Raw genomic sequence first — 18752 nt, 5'->3', positions numbered from 1 at the left:
CTTTATGCAAATGAATACACTCACCCGCAGATGTTCCAAGTCAGGGGGAGGTGGAGGGAAATCTGGCTCTGGAGGCTGGAATGCTTCCCTCACCTTGGCCACAGCTCCCAAAATCCTGTAACCCGAGTCCAAGAAACCTTTCTGTAAAGCTGGTGACAAAACAGGAATCTGAGTGTATAGAACACACATGGAGGTAGTAGTTATTTTTCAACCTAGTTTTTATAAATGGGGTAGTACACCCAAATGTCAGCGGATGAAGGGTAAGGGTAGGAGAGTGGAGGGGAAGGATGTTCTCTAACTGGCAAGACGAGATCTTACAAGACAGAGATTCATTTGCTTTGGTAGAAGGTGGCGATGTTATAAGACATTAATGGAAGGGATAGTTTGCAGAATAGGGAACAAAAAGTGAAAAATAGGTAATGGGTGTAGGTCTACTGGCTGGATACTAAAGGCTTAAAAAGGAGTTGGCTGGCCAAGCGAAAGGGTAGTAGAGTAAGAAGACAGGATAAACGAATGGGCAAAGCCAGCACTGGAGCAAGAACTTTTCCATTTTCACTATGTGGTATGTGAACACTTTTGCATGTAGTGGGTCTGTTTGGAGTTTTGATTGCTACAATGTGTGGAGGCTGGCAGTGATGTGTCATGGCAAATCCGGGCAGTAATCCAAAAGATTAGTGTTACAAATGAGTAGAACAAGTGATGCGGTGGTAGAGCTGGACTTGGAGAGAAAAAAGTGACAGATGGTTCCATGGGAAGGTGTAGATAGGAGAGAGAATGAGGTCTACTATGACACCATGTTGGCCACGGGTCAGGAAATAACATAGGAGAGTTGCAGGGGAATCAGTTTCAGAGGAGGAGACACGAGTTTTAGTTATAGGAGGCTGAGAGAACTGAAGAGCAATAGCTTATGAATGGATGCCAGATTGCTGGAGAGTGCACAGAAACAGGAGAGTGCTGAAAGTGGAATAATTACAAAGAGAGTGAAAGCACTTGATGGGTGGGAAATGTAGGGGTGGGATGAGAGGCACAAGTGGATGGTGAGGATTGCGTGGGACATGGGGGAGGTGGGTCGATGTCATAAGCATCCAGGAACAGCATCGTGGGCGAGGAACAAGACCAGGGAGGTCTACATGAAGGTGCGATTGTTCCAACTTGTGTAGACTTGCAAGAACTTTTGATGTTCTGTAACAGACACCAGTTTATTGCCTAGCTTGAACTTCCTGTTCTGGAAATGGACAGAGCGGGATATTACACCACTAGTACCAAGCATCTTGTATTCCAGAAATGTTTTTTCTGACTCGGCAATAGAGCATATTTTACAAACAGGTGCATGGCATACTATTGCAAAGTGAAGGAGATGGATCCCACTTGCAAAAATATCGAAGAATCTGTTGCATTTAATTGTATTTTAGAAGCTTCCCTTTACCTCATGTAGCTAATGGGGTGAGAAGCTTCCCAATTTGCTATACCTGTGTGGGAGGACACAAAGGCACTTTGGGATTATGCCCTCTAAATATTAATTAGAAAAATGCAATAATAAAATATATAAAAAAAACATACAGAAAAACAGCTGTAAGGAGAACATTGAATAGCTGCCATTTCATTTGCAATTTGTTTACTTAATCTTTTGATAAATGTCCAGTAAAACCAATGTTTGAGCAGGGATGAATTAGGAGAGGTACACTGGGCCTGATTCAGAGATGGACGCTAATGTAATTTTCACGCAGATCAAGCGATTGTTTGTCATTGCGCATGTGTAGCGATCGCATTGCGATTACGGATGCACAGAGGATCCCATCACAAAGTGACTAACAGGTTGTCAGCATTTGGGGTGGTAACAGGGAGCGTGCCTGTCTAGTAGCAGTTACATGGGCGTGCATAAATTAGCCACTGCGAGTGCATACACAGCTCTGCGTGTCAGAAGAGCTCCCAAGGCTGCAGCAGGTCAGAACGTCCGCGAGGGTAAAATGGCCTGCCGATGTGTGTCGATGTTACCAATATTTACGTGGTTATGCGTCATTGCATGCAGGCAAGATGGCAGCAGTGGGCGTCTTTATGCTCAGGTGATCTTTGCTAACAGCATATTTTGGCTGCTGCGTTGCATAAATCGCGGCTGCGATCGCATTAACGTCCACCTCTGAATCAGGCCCCAAGTTACTTATAAAAACCCTGGCACTGGTGTATAAGTCAGTGTGGACAGAAAGCCTAATTTTATCGCACATTTGCAGTTTCTGGCGAGAGTAGTGTTAAATATATTATGTAAAATATTTTGAATACAGAAGTATCCATATTGTTAATCCCATATAGAGCAATATACATAAAGGCATTATTTCACAATAACTTTTTTTAATGTAATCTAAAACCACATAAGATAAAGAAAATATAAACTAGCAAAACTTTGAATGAAAAAAGCAGAGTGCGCCATCCATTAATTATATTTACACCACAAAAGTAAAAGTTGAATTCCGTATCTTAACCTAAGCAACAGAACTAAAAATATGGTTTACAGTCATTTTAAATGTACCAGCTCCCAAAACTTCTTATTCATTAGTTAAAAGGAAGTTACGTATGATTCTAAACGTATTCATAGGTAGCAAGGCTTAATGACAAACATAATATTAGGTAACAGGTGGAACAGGGTAAGAATCCCTGCCTTACTGACAGAGCTTGTTTTGAATTACAGTAGGAGAAACTACTTTATGTCAAATGTCTGACTGTTTACCTGGATCAGAAATGTTGCCTGCTACAGCTTTGGCCTCCAAAACCATCGGAGAAATGGTCTTACTGAGCTCATCTGATGCATTCTTTACAGCCTCACGGAATTTTGGATCCTCCGAGTTCTCCACCTCCTTTTTGGCCACCAACAAAATGCGGTTTGCACGGCGGGCAATACTGGTAGCTCCAGCAACCAACATTTGAGGCTGCATATTGGCCATGGCCACTTTACATTTATCAATATCTTTCTTGATAGCTTCTTCTGATGCATCCAACAGTGACCTTGTATCAATGGCTTCATCTACCAGGCCTGGTTCATAAAGAGGGTACAAGATCAAAAGGAACACAAAGAAGAATTTTACATTTTACACAAACAAATAAAATGCTGTAATTTTTGCAACAGTAACCAGTTTTGGTTTGGTACACAAACAATTCTCAATGAAATTCACAACAAGCGTACCTGTCATCTTCTCTACATTATCAATCCACTGATTTTTCATGGTTTCAAAGTGCTCATAGGCAGCCTGGTTTCCCGGATTACTCAACAGAATGCGAGCAGCAGACACAACCTACAAGAAATACAAACTGTCTATTAAGAAACATATTTTGAACACAGTGACCCGAGGTCCACACCAGGCATGGTCAATAAAGGCAAAGCCCATTTGGGAACCAGTATGCTAACAGCGGAAGATTAAAATATCTGATGTTTTGAACGGTTCACGTGGATAATGTGTAATTGTATAAAGGTTTCCCCATGACTATCCAAAGCTTTTATATATTCTTATGCATTGCTTGGAAAGTGAATGTCTATGTGTTTTACCGGTCAATACCCACTTATAGTCAGTTATAGCATATGTCTATGTGTTCCGTTCCCCACTGATCGGCTCCTGCAGTTAAGCAAGCCAGACATGAAGGTAATATAGGTTAATCTTGTAACTGAAGATGTAAGCAGTGCTTTACACAATGGGTTAACTAAGGGAAATAATTCAACCAGTCTCAGATGACAAAGTTAGCAAGATTTGTTTTTGGGGCTACCATCAGCCTCTTATAAACAACTACAACAAATGAGGTAAAGGGCATTCACACACCCCTTCCTAGAGGGCCATAGCATGCATATTGAAGAAGAGCATAAGGGGTTTATTTACTAAGCTGTGGCTTGTAAAAGGTGCCACTTCCTGGTGTGTTTAACCCAAAATTTAAAACCCGCAATGCTATAGTAATGCTATATTGTCATTAAAAGCATTTACCTGTTAAACTTAAGGCTTAAACACACCAGGAAGTGGCAAATTTTACAAACCAGGCTTAGTAAATAAACCCCTAAGAGTTCAATCTCATGGAAAGCAAGGAGTCACTGTTGTTGGAGATGGACTAACTTGACAGTAAGATTATTATGCAAGAATAAGCTATTGGGTGCAAGTACAATCTGTGCCAGTCTGAGTTTTCGCACTGGTAAAGTCTGCTGTATGTAGGGCTGATACAGCCTTCAGTAAGATGTGGGGACAAGCTCACAGTTCGTGCTTTCGGCCTGGGAAAAAAACGCCAACAACTTGTCTGGTACATGTTGCAAGCAGGGACTCACTAAATGACAGAGTATTTCTTCTAAGCTGTGCTTCCTTACTCCTCTCACAATATTGCACTGCAGACCCTGTATAAAGAACTGATGGCACTCCTAGCTGTGAAAGGAAAGTCTTCTGGGAGGAAATAAGATGATCATGTGACAGACAAATTACACGGTACTCTAGTTAATAAGCTCCACAAGCCCATACAGTAACCCCCTAGAAGAAAATAGGGGAAGTCCTAAGATTATCATATTATTATACATTTAAGTTAAGTCTTTAAAACAGACCTGAGGTGTTAGCTCTCTAGAGGACTTCACAGATGCTTGTATCCCTTCCACGGTAGATTTATTAGCTGATCCCACAGCTGCTGCTTTCTCCGCCGTGGCTCCCAGACGAGCTGCATGGTTCTCAAAGTTGGCAGCTCTCTCCTCAAAGACCTGATTCCATGTTATAGAAGAGTTTATGGAATTAAATATGGTATGAATTATAGCGCCCATGTCAGACAAATAGAGGACTAGGTTGTAACTAACCTCTTCTCTGTTGGGTGCGTCAGGAGGCGAAGTGGCTGCCACGGCTAGGAGTTTGATCGGAGTGGTGGTGTCACTAAAAACATCAGACACCTCTTGTGTCATCACCTCCTGCATTTTCCCCTTCAAATCCTTTACAGGGAGTAAGGGAACATTGGCCACAATAAGAACACACAAGTTCTCTCACGTCCGCTATAGCTGCGTATATTTAATGTAAATCATGTAGCTTGCAAAAATGTATGTAAAAAGCGGCCGCATAGTTAGCACGAAAGCAACAATGAAGTGCAATTACCTTCAGCGCATCCTGAAGTTGAGCAGCAACAGCACGAGCCTGTGGTGTGTCTCCTTCACCCCGTGCTGCCATCTCAGCAAGCTGCCCTGCCAGCTGCTCCACGCGATCACATCTTGCCAACATATCTTGGCGGAAAGGTCCCATCATAGAGTTGGCCAAGCGACGACCCTCTGCTACTAGACCACGAATGGCAGCCTGACCTTCACAGAGAACAAATCATCCATAAGTTTTCCAAAAGAACCCCCAGCTTATAAGAAAATGTAAACAACTTTTACCATTTAAACTTAGGGTATGGGTTTCTGATGTGGTCCATACGCATGTTAGAAACTGAACTATGGTACAGTGCACCCTCACATGGCACTAGGGTTTCTACAACCATTTTTACATTAAATTATTTTCTATTAAGCTATTGAAGTGATAAAAAAAAAAAAACCTTAGAGATATATATATATATGTGTAGGTGTACAAGGTATTTAGCGACTGACGTAGACAATACCAATGGTGTTTACAAGGTGCTTCATGAATCATATAATAGCATATGTATAAAAAATATATAACAATTTATTTGATATGACATACAAACAATTATTAGACTGCTGAGCCTGTGCGTATTTTCAAGGGACTTAATAATGACCGCTTAGTTCTAAATAGGTGCAAATAAAGAATTAAAAACTGGCCTTAGTTTAGGTTCAATGGATACACAAATACATATGATATATTTAAAAGCACAGGAGAAAGCACATAAAACCAGCTTGTAACAGAGCAGCAATAAGTGTTCTAAAAACTTTAAAACACTTTAAAAAGTACAAAGTAAAAAAGGTTCTCTTAAATTCATAAGGTGCCTATCTTTGATAGTTCATTAGTCAAGAGGAAGCTGCTTATCAAATATAAGCACCTAATGAATTTAAGAGAACCTTTTTTACTTTGTATTTTTTAAAGTGTTTTAAAGTTTTTAGAACCCTTATTAATCATTACTAGATGGCCCCGTCAGCCTGTTCTGTCCCATTGCTAATGTCTCTTCATGATTTGTTTTTTTTCTTTTTTTAAAATATTTTTATTGAAGCAATGAGTGTTACCTTACCGCCAATAATAGTTTGACACCCTCTAGTTACTCGTAAATCTTGGGAGATGATTACGAAAAGAGCCCATTCCGGTGTTAAAGGTAAATTGTTAGTTAGGTGTTCCACTGAGTATGTGCGAACACGAACCCAAAACTGGCGTATTATGGGACAGGTCCAAAGACAGTATCAGATCTGCCTGAGGGACACCGCATTTAAAGCACATATGCGACGTGGAGAGACCAATCTGAAACCGCTTTTCTTATGTTTTATATGGCACTCCATTATATTCGTCTATTTAAATATGATTGTTACTTTACTACATTATTTTTCTCTTGATTCCACTTTCTGTATTTTTGTATTGGCATTCCAATAAAAAAATATATATATCATTACTTTCTAAATATTCACAGATCCATGGGAGTAAAAAAAATAGACACAAACTTGAAAGTAAAAACTTTGATTGCACTAAAAATAAAATATGAATTACAATGGTGTCAAAATTCAGAAAATGACGACAGAAATATGATTTTTTTTTTTATCTTTCCAAACCACTTAAGATTTGTGTTGTTAAGGTGACCTGTGTGCGACTGCGGGTGTATCTGCATGTGAAATGCTACGTTACAGTGTCAATGAATGACACTGTAATGTAGCATTTTGCATGCAGATACACCCGCAGTCGCACGCAGACTACAGGCATGCTATATATCATTTTAATCAGCAGAAGCTGCTTGTACGTCCTAGTCACATCACTTAGCAAATAAGATGCATTTTAATGTAAAAAGTTGCACAAAAATAGTCTCCATGCTAACGAGCCACACCACAGAATGTGCGGCTAGAAGAGCTATTTAACGCGCAAGGCGGCTAGATATATGTGGACACATCTGTATACTGTGTCTTACCCACTCCCCGATCATCTACAGAGGGGTTGTCAATCCAGCGCTGGGCCTGCTCCACTTTCCCTTCCATGTTTACTGCCGCTTTCACAGGGCGGCTGTTGCCCACAGCGCGGTTCACCTTAGTTTGCAGATTCTGCAGTGAAGTTGCTATCTGCTTGGCTAAAGCACGTGCTTCTGGAGAGTCTCCTTTTCCACTAGGGGTAAAAAAATAAAGTAGATGTCAGAATTTTGCATATAAATACATTTCTACCAATAGAGTAACTAGAGGATACCAAAATGTGAAAGAGGTTTTAGAAATGTCTGAGTGTATCTGTTCTCTCACACATGCAACCTCCGCCTTGCTACTTACTGCCGACGGAGGTCAGAGAGCTTGGCTGTAAGAGCAGCTATCTCCCCTAAGGAGCGCAAGATGTCCTCTCTGTCTTTTGGATCCTCACACAGCTCGGCAATCTTCTTAGCCTCAGCTAGGATGCTTCGAATGTTCTCCTCTCCTTCTGGACCACCATTGGGATCTGCAAGCCAGCTCTGTGAGATGCCAATGTACAGCAGATTATATAAAGCGATTGGGCTGTGTCTTTATATTACAGGCTTTGCACCTTATCCGTGCTTTACAGAAGCTTGCACATTTTAGATCACACATTCTATTAATTACCTATAAAGGATCAAATTTCAGTGTCTAACCTGTAGCAAGATGAGCCACACCCAATGCTTCCGTCTCCCCAAATGCTACTTAAGGAGAAAGGAATTATGTTTTGTCTCTTGGTTTACTGACCTAGAATCAGGGTGTATGTCTCTAGAAGTAACTAGATCTCACATTAACATATCACTTGCACGATTCACTCATGTAGACATGCTAACGGTATTATAGACCATACCATTAATCAGGTAAAGTAACCATAAAAACAACTGTTGCTTCAACAATGATACAGCAAACAATTAGGTGACAGCCATTTTGTGATTTTCTTACTATCATAGGGATTTTTTAGGAAAACTGGTGTCTTTGCCGCTAGTGACCAGATGTCAGCTGTTATTTTCTAGTGCAGTTTCGAAAATGAAAGCAGACATTTCATTGGTATCACGGTCTTTTTCCTCTGCATTGCTTTTCAAAAAAATGTCCCCAATAGATAAGGACAGATCACGCTACACTTGGATTGCATGATTTCATTATGCTCAGTCTTACCTGGGCAGCATCAATCTTTTTCCCAATTGCCTGCTTGGAGTTTGTTAGGGCTTCCAATTTACGGGCAGCATTCTCTACTTTAGCTGTTAGGAGATCTAGTCCCTGAGATACCTGCTGTGCTTTCTGCATTGCAATAGGAGTAGCACCTTGTCCCCTGCAGAATAGAAACCACCACAGATCAAATAAAGATCAACAGGGCTCAAAACTGTTCTAATGTATGCTCAGGAAACAATTTTAAATTTGCGCTAATTGAATTTGTATTTAATTTACCATTGACCAAAAGACAAACTCTGAACAGACAACACTAAGTTTATAAAATAATTTTAACTATAAATAGAACTACAGAAGCTATTCCAATGATATACACTACAACACTCGACTATTTTTCATTTTACAAAATACAACTTAAGCGTTATTCATTTTTTGCATCCATAATAATACGTGAACTGTTAAAAGGCCATTAAGCCTGAAATGCATAATTCCCTTATCTGAACAATGCACATATATAGATCTAAAAGTAATAGTACATGGCTATATTTAAAATTGTATACATGCACCTGAATGCATAGGGTATAGTGGGGATGCAGTGTAACTGGGGATCATAACTGGTAGCAGTAGTTACCAATCGTCTATACTCCTAATACAAGCATTTCAACTTATGTACCAACCCCAAGCGTCCAATTCTATCTAACCACTCAACGCAAAAACACCCAGCTGCCAACAACTCCACTCAGATCAATTACACCCTTTTGTACCCAATTCACATTTTGTAAACAAACAAGGTATTGAAAGCTTTTTTTTTAATAATACTTTTATATTCTTAATTATACTGTGTACATCAAGAAATAGTATATTAAAAAAAATTACCACATCACATTGACCTATAAGGGGGTTACATACATTTTTAAGAAAAAAAAAGAAACAATTATATTTTTGCTTATTGCTTCTAAACAGCACTAGAACTCCAAGGTGTCATAAAATATCACTTAATGCCCTGCAACAGGTTTCAGCCTTACCCCTATCCTTGTTCACCTTTTCAGCAGGGCAGTCTGGACGGAGCTTCAGATACTGACCAGAAAACACCCTACACTACCACTTACTGTACAGTAGGTGGAATTGGATCTCAGCACTGGTTTGTATCATACCCAATCATTTTGTATTGAAGAGTAGCTATGTAAATGGAAATCACATAAATGAAGACTGCTGAAATAGAGATCTAGATTTAAGACTTTGCACATGCAGCATCTTTCAGACAGACAATGTCTGTACCCACCAGAGCTTAGGTCAAGAAGTGGTGAACACCGTATAATTCTAATTTGCAATAGCCATCATGGATTCCTAAGGATAATGTGTACACAATCCACATTGTTCAGCGATTCCTATTTCAAGCTGTGTTTATGCTGTATGGATGTACTGTAAATGGTTAGTGTGTCAATACAATGATTTACCTTGCTCTTAGATCAGCCACTTGGTCAGTCATTTGTCCTAGAGTCTTGCATGTTCCCAGGATGTCCTTCCTCTCCTTCCCTGCACACAGCTCCCCAACTTTCCCTGCCTCATCTAGGATCTGGCGGACGGCTTGTTCTCCAGCATCACCTGGGCAGACAGAAGACGTAAGGCCAAGCGCAAGCAAAACAAGAAGATAGAAAACAGAATCCTGAAATGAATGTAAACTCTATAAATGAATGCTAGATCCTAGAACAGAGAACAGTTTGCCTGCAGTCGAGGCCAAGATTAGATACAATGTATGTATGCATGCACATTATCGCTCAGCCTATCAAACATAATTCCTGCTAAACACAATGTACAGAGAACAATGCATGATTTATTACAATATATAAATTAACAAAATCAAGAATAAAAAGAAGAACAAAAACAAGAAAAAAAAAAAGCACACTGCTAGCAGCTAGGGGGCAGAACTCCAGGCATCACAGCACCCTGACCTTGGACCTCATGAAGGCCCAGTGTACTGAAAGGGCAAAGTTAGTATAGGTCAAATTCTGTGAATGTGGCATATCTTTGGCAGCATGAAGAGCCCACATTGATGCCGGTGATTGATTTCAGGTGTGCATTTGTAGAGGAAGTATAGGGGCTGACCCAAAGTTGGGAGCAAGGTAGAAATCATGAGTAAAATTGTACCTGGGCAAACCGTGTGGCAAAGCAAGGGGTGCAAAAACTTTTTTTTTTTTTTTGCATGCTAGGTAAATTCTGGCTACATTTTTAGGTAGCACACAAATACTGTACAGCTTTATTTTTACACTGCAATTTAGATTTGAGCTAGGACAGAATCCCCCAACTCTAATCTCTCTGCACATTTTAATTCACCCCCACCTGCAGTATAGCATGGTTTGGGTGCAAAGTTAAAGGTGCGTATCCACTACGCGACCCAGGGAAAACCGTATGATTACGACATCGTAATGTCGTTCCCCATCCCCTGCAGTGCCTACACTGATCAATTAGTCATTCAGTGTAGGTACCCACCGTCATCCCCAAACATGGTCAGGCGATGATGAATGTCGGAAACGACCAGTGGGAGCGCGCATCCCTTGTCGTTTCCGACATTTTCATACCCGATTAACGAGCAATTGAATGATAACGATGTCGTTATTGTTCAATCGCTCTGTTAAATCGGCTAGTGCAGGGATGGGGAACCTCAGGCCCGGGGGCCGTATAAGGCCCGCGGAGTCATTTGGTCTGGCCCTCTGAGCTTTTCTCTGCTAGCCTCATCTGGCTAGCACGGGGATTACAATGGCACCCTGCAGTCAGATCTTATGCAGCAGTGCCACCAGGAGCATCCTTAGGACACTTCAGACTGTCGCATCGCTGCCAATACAGCTCCCCGGAGCATCCTCAGGATGCTCTGGGCATTGCTGTAATCACCGGCGATTGTGACCCCGTCCCGTGTGACGTGACATGGAGGGAGTGTGGCCTGCACCGGACCTGCAAATAATGTTATATATATCAAAATGTCTCTCGGTAGAAATAAGGTTCCCCACCCCTGGGCTAGTGGATACCCGCCTTAACTCCTTTATAGTAGCTTTTCTTCCAACACTGTTTCAGGCCCATAAGTGTTTAGGGAGAGCAAAAGAACAAGACATTTTTTCATGTTTCTTCCATACCTGGAGGAGCATTTGGGTCCCTCAGCCAACCCTTTGCCTGGCTCATTTTAGAATCAATCAGTGCAAGTGCCCTCTTCATGGCCTCTGTGTCCTATAAATAAGGAAACAATATGTTCATCTCTCCACCAGATTGTTCAACACGCAATCAGCAGCAAGTCTCACATCAAAAGAGCAAGCTCAGCACAGCAAACTGGTTCACGGGTCTTAAACACTGCCTTATAATAGAACAATAGAACTGCGCAAAATGGTGTTCAGTTTCAGAAATTACTCATTCATCAGAGGCAATTAATTAATTCCAACACAAACCGTATAATAAATTATATTTTATGGCTGAATAAAAAAAGAAAAGCTTTGTAAATAATTATAATTATAGAATGTTCAGTACATCTATGGAAAGCCATACCGAACATTCTATAATAATATATAGTTATTAAAGCTCACCTCCAACATGTAATCTCCATCAGAGGTCCCTACCATTACCAGAGGACAGCCACTGACAGCCATTCGAGAAATACACTGCCACTTAGTATATAATCAGAAATACAGCTCCTGAAGTGATAGGAGCTGCAGCCAAACCTTTAAGGAACTGCACAGGAAGGCCAGCCTGCGTGTAAGCCTGCGAAATAGTCATGCGAATTCATCTGGCCAGAGTCTGTTTGTTAGCTGGCCAGCCCTTCTTGTGGAATCTATATAGGACATATAAGAGGGAATCGGCTTTCTTGATGGAACCAGTACTGTCCACGTAGATCCTCAGAGCACGTACCACATCTAAGGAGGCCTTACTTGCCGAGAGGTCTGGTGATTGGAAGGCTGGAACTACAATTTCCTCATTAATGTGGAAACGATAGACCACCTTGGGAAGGAAGCCAGGGCGAGTTTGAAGAACAGCCCTGTCCTGAAGAAAGATCAGAAATGGAGAGCGCCCCCAAATCTGACACCTTAAGGGCAGACGCGATAGTCAGAAGAAAGTCTTTGTACTGAGCCAGGGGTTCAAACGGAGGTCCCTGAAGCGCATGGAGAACCGCTGACAAATCCCACAGAGCCACAGGAGGGACAAAGGGAGTTTGTATATGAAGGACACCCTGAAGGAATGTGTGAACATCTGGCAGTGGAGCAATTTGGCAGATGGACATTAGTAGCCCAGGCCTGCTTGGTCCTTGGCTTGGTGACCTTTGTGGAAGTCGACTGCAGTGGAAAGGACTGACCTTTAGCTTTTGCCTGAGGACAAAATTACCTAAAGGATGACATCTGAGGCCTTGGTGTAGATGCTGAGGGCAGGAAAGCCGTCTTGAAAGCTGCCAAGGTAGCCACTGTCCAACTCCGGGCCAAACAGGAACTCCCCAGTGTAAGCTGGGGGATGGACCGCAGGGATAGGGCAGACGTTCTCTATGCTGACATCAATCACCGGGTCACCTAGCCTCCATTATACCCTGCGCCATATAATTTGATGCCCTGGTGGTCTAGTGGAGTCCCGGACGAACCGGTGTCCATATCAGCACCTCTGGGCTGACTTTTGAGACCGGAGGTAAGACTGCACATATACGCGGGTACCCGCTTTACCTGACCCCTGTGTCCTGGCTGCAGTCTGGGGTCCTCCCGTGTAGCCACGCTAGCCAAACCCCCCAGTGCCCCGCTGTAAGTACCAAGCCTGGGGCTGGAGTTGCGGCACAACGGAGGGGTGATGGAGCAGCAACGCTGGCGTCCAGTGGACTACCTAGCGCTGCCTGCTCTTCAGGAAAAAACTAAATAAAAGGATAAATAAAATAAAACTTGGGCTACTTAAAAGCAGCCCCACTGTTGTAAACTGTGATCCAGCTCCTGCCGGACACCAACGAAAACTGAATTGCCCCAGGCTGTGGGCGGGGTATAGGGGGGAGGACCGAAGCATCCTGGGACAAAAAAAGCTTTAAACTGTTGGTGTCCAGTCCTCCTAACCACCACTTATAGCCCCATTGTCTCACCCGTGGAGCCCTATGGACCCTGAAGAAGAAATGTAAATTAACTATAATTATGCTACAAAACAAAAATGTCCAATGCCATCCAGAACTTTAACTGAAATGTGCACCCACCATAGATAGTGTATCAGACTTGAAAACAAAAAAAGATCGGTAAATGCCAGTTTTGGTCTGTGTACTTTTAAAAGTGCTGCCTTAAGTGAGAAACCCAAAGCAATCAGAACAAAGGATACCATATATTCTACTAGGCACCCCAAACATACAGCTGACAAGATTTTTAGTTCTGCCCGATATTTTAGCCAAACAGAAATTTGTGGCCTGAATATATAGAAATGCTATGCAAATGTGGTTTAGAATAACCATATTTTCCTGCTATGTGGGATCATGAAATACACAATGAGGAAAAAAATTAACATGACAATCCAACAGAAACACAGTTCGTAACACGTTACTTGCAAGACAGAATCATTGCATCTAACACACACACACACACATCCATTAGAAGAGAGACATAAAGCACAGCACTCTCAGGTTAACAGGACATGCTGCCGCTGCAGGGATCTTACCTTCTACACCCCAGAACATAAAAAAGGAACAAATACATAAAAAAGAAACAATGTGAAAACGCAGATCCAGTAAGAACTGCTAGGATATAAATATGTTACATAAAAATATACAAGGGCACAATCAGCAAGACTGAAAACACTTTTTTTTAACTTTAAAACTGCTAAAAAGGATAGAGCTACAACATAATATATAAAAATAATAATGGAAACTATCAAATGCAACGCTTAGAAAAGAACATGCATAAAGAGAACCAGTCGGTTGTTTTTATTTCATACACTGCACCTTGTGCACAATGCAATTCCAATAAACAAACAAAAAAAACAAACTTGTAATAAATGGGGTTTACCCACAGGATGTTTAATACAAAGTTTTTTAAATGCTTTTTCCTTGGTGAATGAGGTCATAGGAGACCCCATGTCTTGGGTTTTGGCAATTACGTAGCAAAGAAAACAGCAAGAGGTCATTTTGATTTGGTGCGATATATAATGACATTATAACAGCGTCACTATGGATTTGCATAATTTCCAAACAGATAGACAAGCAGAGTATTATTTTTTCATTGTGAACTCTCTGATAAATGAAATGCCGATAAATAGCAATCTACACTTTATCAATGCATAATACAGCTAACTGAAGAACAGCATTTATCTTTGGTTCCACCTCTCACCTTGCTGGCCCAAGCATCTTCATCCCAAGACGTAAGTTGTAGGACCCGTATAATTTCATTAATCTCTGCACTCATCTTCTCCACTGTGAAGTTGCGGTTTTTGAGAGCTTCTTCAATGCCATGACTGCGGGAGTTCTTGGTTGTCACAAAGATCTTCATGGCTGGTAGAAAGAAGAAGGGTGACAATGAAAAATAATTTCCAGCCCTCATCCCAAAATAAAAGAAAAAATAAAAAACCTTCATAACAAAGTAAGAAATCTAGGACAAGCCCAAAGGAGTAAATCCACAAACCCCGTACCAGAATACAGATGGCTTATAAAGTGATACATACCAGAGATCAAGACTGGCAGGAGATCTTTAACAGTGTTCATGGAATTTACGAGCATGATTCGATGTTCCTGGTGGGTCAACTCCTGCTGACGTTCATCGATCATTTTCGCCATCTTCGTCATTCCTAAAACAAGATCCACAGGCAACTAAGAGGCTAGTGCAGAGTGTGTCATAAAAAAACGGCATCAATGGTTAAAAAAAAAATAGATAAACAAATTGCGCACAAATATTTAATATTAAATATACATAGGTGCAGAGCCATGCGTATCTTGAGATGTGCCGGCTCTGCAGTTGCAGCACATGTGCCTGGTTTAGGGAATTTCAATCAGTCATTTCAATCAGTATGTAACTGCACCTCCCTGCAGCACGAACAAAATCTACTCTTCCTAAGAGGCGTACATGAGTGTTTCTGCAGGTTTACACGAGCTAAATTTGCGTATACACTTTAATCATATATTAATAAATAATTAAAATATATAAACCTCAATAATCATGGCTGGTGACCCTAAAATATAACACAAATTCTTATGAATCCCGCAGTTCTTTTTATCTCGCTGATGCAATTGTAATATTTTGCCTGTAAGTCAAACAGATTAGAATAACTCCGCACTAGGATATATTCTTTTTATCTATAATAATGGCATATTCCTAGCTGTTATAAAAATTAATAAAAAAACTACTTCTTTGACCCTACTTTGAGGAAGTATTTCTAACAAAAATATGAACTTATTCAAATAGTACAAAAAGTTACATTTAATAAGATAGTAATAATATTTGAAGATTTGTAAAAGTAAATATTAGTATAAAGTTGCAGAAACTTTTAGAATCTACAGATATTTGAATTATAGCTACTGTCAGAGAGGATTGTTTTTTTCCTATGCACAGCAAACTTGCTATTTTTTGGTCTATTGAAGGAAATAGACAGATGGCTTGTATCATTGTTACATTAATAGTTTATCCTTGCATTGCAAATGTAGTATACAATCGCAAATGTTACTGTTTTGCAAATCAAAACACATATATACAGTATGTATACACACTATATATATATATATATATATATATATATATATATATATATATATATATATATATATCACACACACATATACACAACACTACCAGTCAAAAGTTTGGACACACAATCGCATTCATTGGTTTTTGTTTATTTTATTTTTTTGGTATAATCTGTTTTTATTGAAATCAAAAAATAGCATAGTACATATATGGCCTACAACGGCCTGCATAAACACCAAATAAGTACAAATAACAATACAAATTCAATGGACCAAAACATGGAGTAAAAAAGAGAAAGAAAAAAGTCCCAGATCGACTAGTATTTAATCGTATTTTCGAACATTACTAAATAAAATAAAAAGAAACATAATTGATAAAGTAAAATATATAAAAATTGTGAAGGAAAAAGTATATATAAAGAAAGAAAAATAAAAATAAAGGCGAGAAAAAAAAAAAAAAGAGAAGAAAAGAGAAGGTCGCTATGTCCTAAGAGGCGTTGAGATATATATTTTGTATTCAGAAGACTCTTTAAAGTTCAGCCAATCATGCCAAGTAGTTGTAAAATCTGAGGGGGATGATTTCAAAGAGGAGAGATCTTCCATAAACATGTATTAATTTATTCTCTGAAAACATCGAGAGATAGGGGGACAAATCGAAGATCTCCAATAACACGGTACAGTAGCCCTTGCAGCATTCACCAGATGACGTAGCAAGGATTTTTTGTATATGGAGACAGGAAGGTCTGATAAAGTTAGTAACCAAAACTCCGGTTTATCAGACAAAGGAAGACCAGTGATCAACTCCGATATCTGTCGAACCTTCCTCCAAAAGTCAGCTATTATTGGGCATTGCCACCAAATATGGAAAGGAGTGCCTACTGCTTGACTACAACGCCACCATAAATTAGATAGATTTGGGAACATCCGGTGAATGTGAACAGGGCACCTATACCACCTAGCCAAAATCTTGTATTGAGTTTCCAAAACTTGTAGTGAGGAGAAACTAGTGAAAGTAAAACTAAATATTCGTGACCACTGGTCTTCCGTTAGTTCCCTTCCCAATTCATCATGCCAAGCAGAAACATAGGAAGGTATAAATGGATTAGAACATTCAAGACATAATTGATATATTAAAGAAATATGATGCCTTGGCGGATCTTCTGTCATACATAGAGCTTCAAACTTAGTCGGGATCCAGCGAGAACCACTAGTATTAAGAGAAGTAATATAGTGTCTTAATTGGAGATGAACCCAAAATGAACGGGATGGGAGTTGATACAGTTGTTGGAGATCTGTAAAGGATCGCATTCCACCAGTTGAAACTAAGTGGGATAGACGTGTAATACCCACTGTGGACCAACTAGATAAATTAGAAGCCGTAAGACCTGGGGGAAAATCCGGGTTACCTACCAGTGGAGTAGGTAATGAAGCGCATGGGCTAAACAAAGGGGAGTTCCTAAATTTGTTACAACAACGAAGAGTGGGACCTAGTGTCGGGTGAGATAGGGACGGACATTTGACAATCCAAGGGAGTACATGGGAAGGTTTACAGACTGTATGACCCACTATAAGCGTCCATTGTTTAGTGTCAGATATTCTAGACATCTCAACAATCCTGGCCAGGTGTACCGCATATTAATAATTAAGAAAATGAGGTAGCTGAAGACCACATTTTGAGCGACTGAGTCAATACAGCTTGTGACAGTCTGGGCCGACCCGAACCCCAAACAAAGTGACCCACTAGACTTTGTAATTCTTTAAAAAAGGAGACTGGTATTGTAATAGGCAACACTTGCAACAAATATAAGACCTTAGGTAAAATAGTCATCTTAACCGTGTTAATCCTACCCAACCAGGACAGTTTCAATAGAGACCATCTTTGAAAATCTGCCTTAAATTGTTTAATAAGAGGGGGAAAATTTAGTTGGTACAAATTATTATTTGAAGGGGATAGAATAACACCCAAATATTTAAGACTAGAAGAAGTCCAAATAAAGGGAAATGCGTTCCTAAGACCTGTCACAGTACTGTCGGGGGATGATATATTCATGGCAATAGACCTGGAGTAATTGATTTTAAAATTAGAGACCTCACTGAATCTATCAAACTCATGCATGAGGGCAGGGAGAGAGGTCACCAGTGCTGAGATGGTAGCAAGGAGATCGTCGGCAAATAGTGCCAATTTGTATTCATGGTCTCCAATCTGCACACCCTTAATATCCTTGTTACACCGGCTAGCCCTCGCCAATGCCTCCATGCAGAGCACAAATATAAGGGGAGATAGTGGGCATCCTTGCCACGTGCCATTGTTAAACGGAAAAGGATCTGAAAGGGCCCCATTGACCCGCACTCTGGCAGTAGGAAAATGATAAAGGGACAAAATACGGTGGAGACAGTGAGAGCCTAACCCCATATACCGAAGAAGACCTTCCATGAACTGCCAATCCACCCTGTCAAAGGCCTTCTCTGCATCCGTTGACAGAAGGATAACAGGGGACCTAGTACCTCCGAAATGGTGGATTATATCAATGATCTTAGAGGTATTGTCTTTGGCTTCCCTACCCCGAACAAATCCCACTTGATCTCCATGTATCAAACCAGGGAGAAGGAAACAACCTATTTGCCAGCATTTTAGCATATAATTTTAAGTCATTATTTAATAAAGAAATAGGCCTATAGCTTGCACATTGGGCTGGGTCTTTTCCCTCTTTGGGGATTATTGAAATGTGGGCCTCAAGAGCCTGAGGAGAAAAACCCACCCCGTCGGACACCTCATTACAAGCTTTCAAAAAAAGTGGCAAAAGTATAGATCGAAACGCCTTATAATAGCTCACAGGGAAACGTTTTTGTTTATTTTAATTATTTTCA

At 40.5% G+C, this 18752-nt stretch overlaps 1 protein-coding gene across 2 annotated transcripts in view; it reads right to left on the bottom strand.

Annotated features, from left to right (window-relative positions):
• Positions 1–18752, bottom strand: part of VCL (vinculin) — a 111498-nt gene that overhangs the window by 28918 nt on the left and 63828 nt on the right. For both annotated transcript variants that reach the window (XM_088474981.1, XM_088474982.1), the window contains exons 5-17: positions 14870–14992; positions 14539–14699; positions 11350–11440; positions 9679–9826; positions 8231–8384; positions 7400–7575; positions 7054–7244; positions 5094–5293; positions 4805–4933; positions 4562–4711; positions 3176–3284; positions 2723–3025; positions 25–149 (exon numbers count right to left, since the gene is read on the bottom strand). In XM_088474981.1, the coding sequence (XP_088331107.1) occupies positions 25–149; positions 2723–3025; positions 3176–3284; positions 4562–4711; positions 4805–4933; positions 5094–5293; positions 7054–7244; positions 7400–7575; positions 8231–8384; positions 9679–9826; positions 11350–11440; positions 14539–14699; positions 14870–14992 (2060 nt within the window). The remainder of the gene's footprint in view (positions 1–24; positions 150–2722; positions 3026–3175; positions 3285–4561; positions 4712–4804; positions 4934–5093; positions 5294–7053; positions 7245–7399; positions 7576–8230; positions 8385–9678; positions 9827–11349; positions 11441–14538; positions 14700–14869; positions 14993–18752) is intronic.

Source organism: Taudactylus pleione, unplaced genomic scaffold (assembly GCF_031769625.1).
Source record: "Taudactylus pleione unplaced genomic scaffold, aTauple2 ptg000157l, whole genome shotgun sequence".
Lineage (NCBI taxonomy): Eukaryota > Metazoa > Chordata > Amphibia > Anura > Myobatrachidae > Taudactylus > Taudactylus pleione.
The sequence above is the reverse complement of the archived record's forward strand: the minus strand, read 5'-3'. Positions and strand labels throughout refer to the sequence as shown.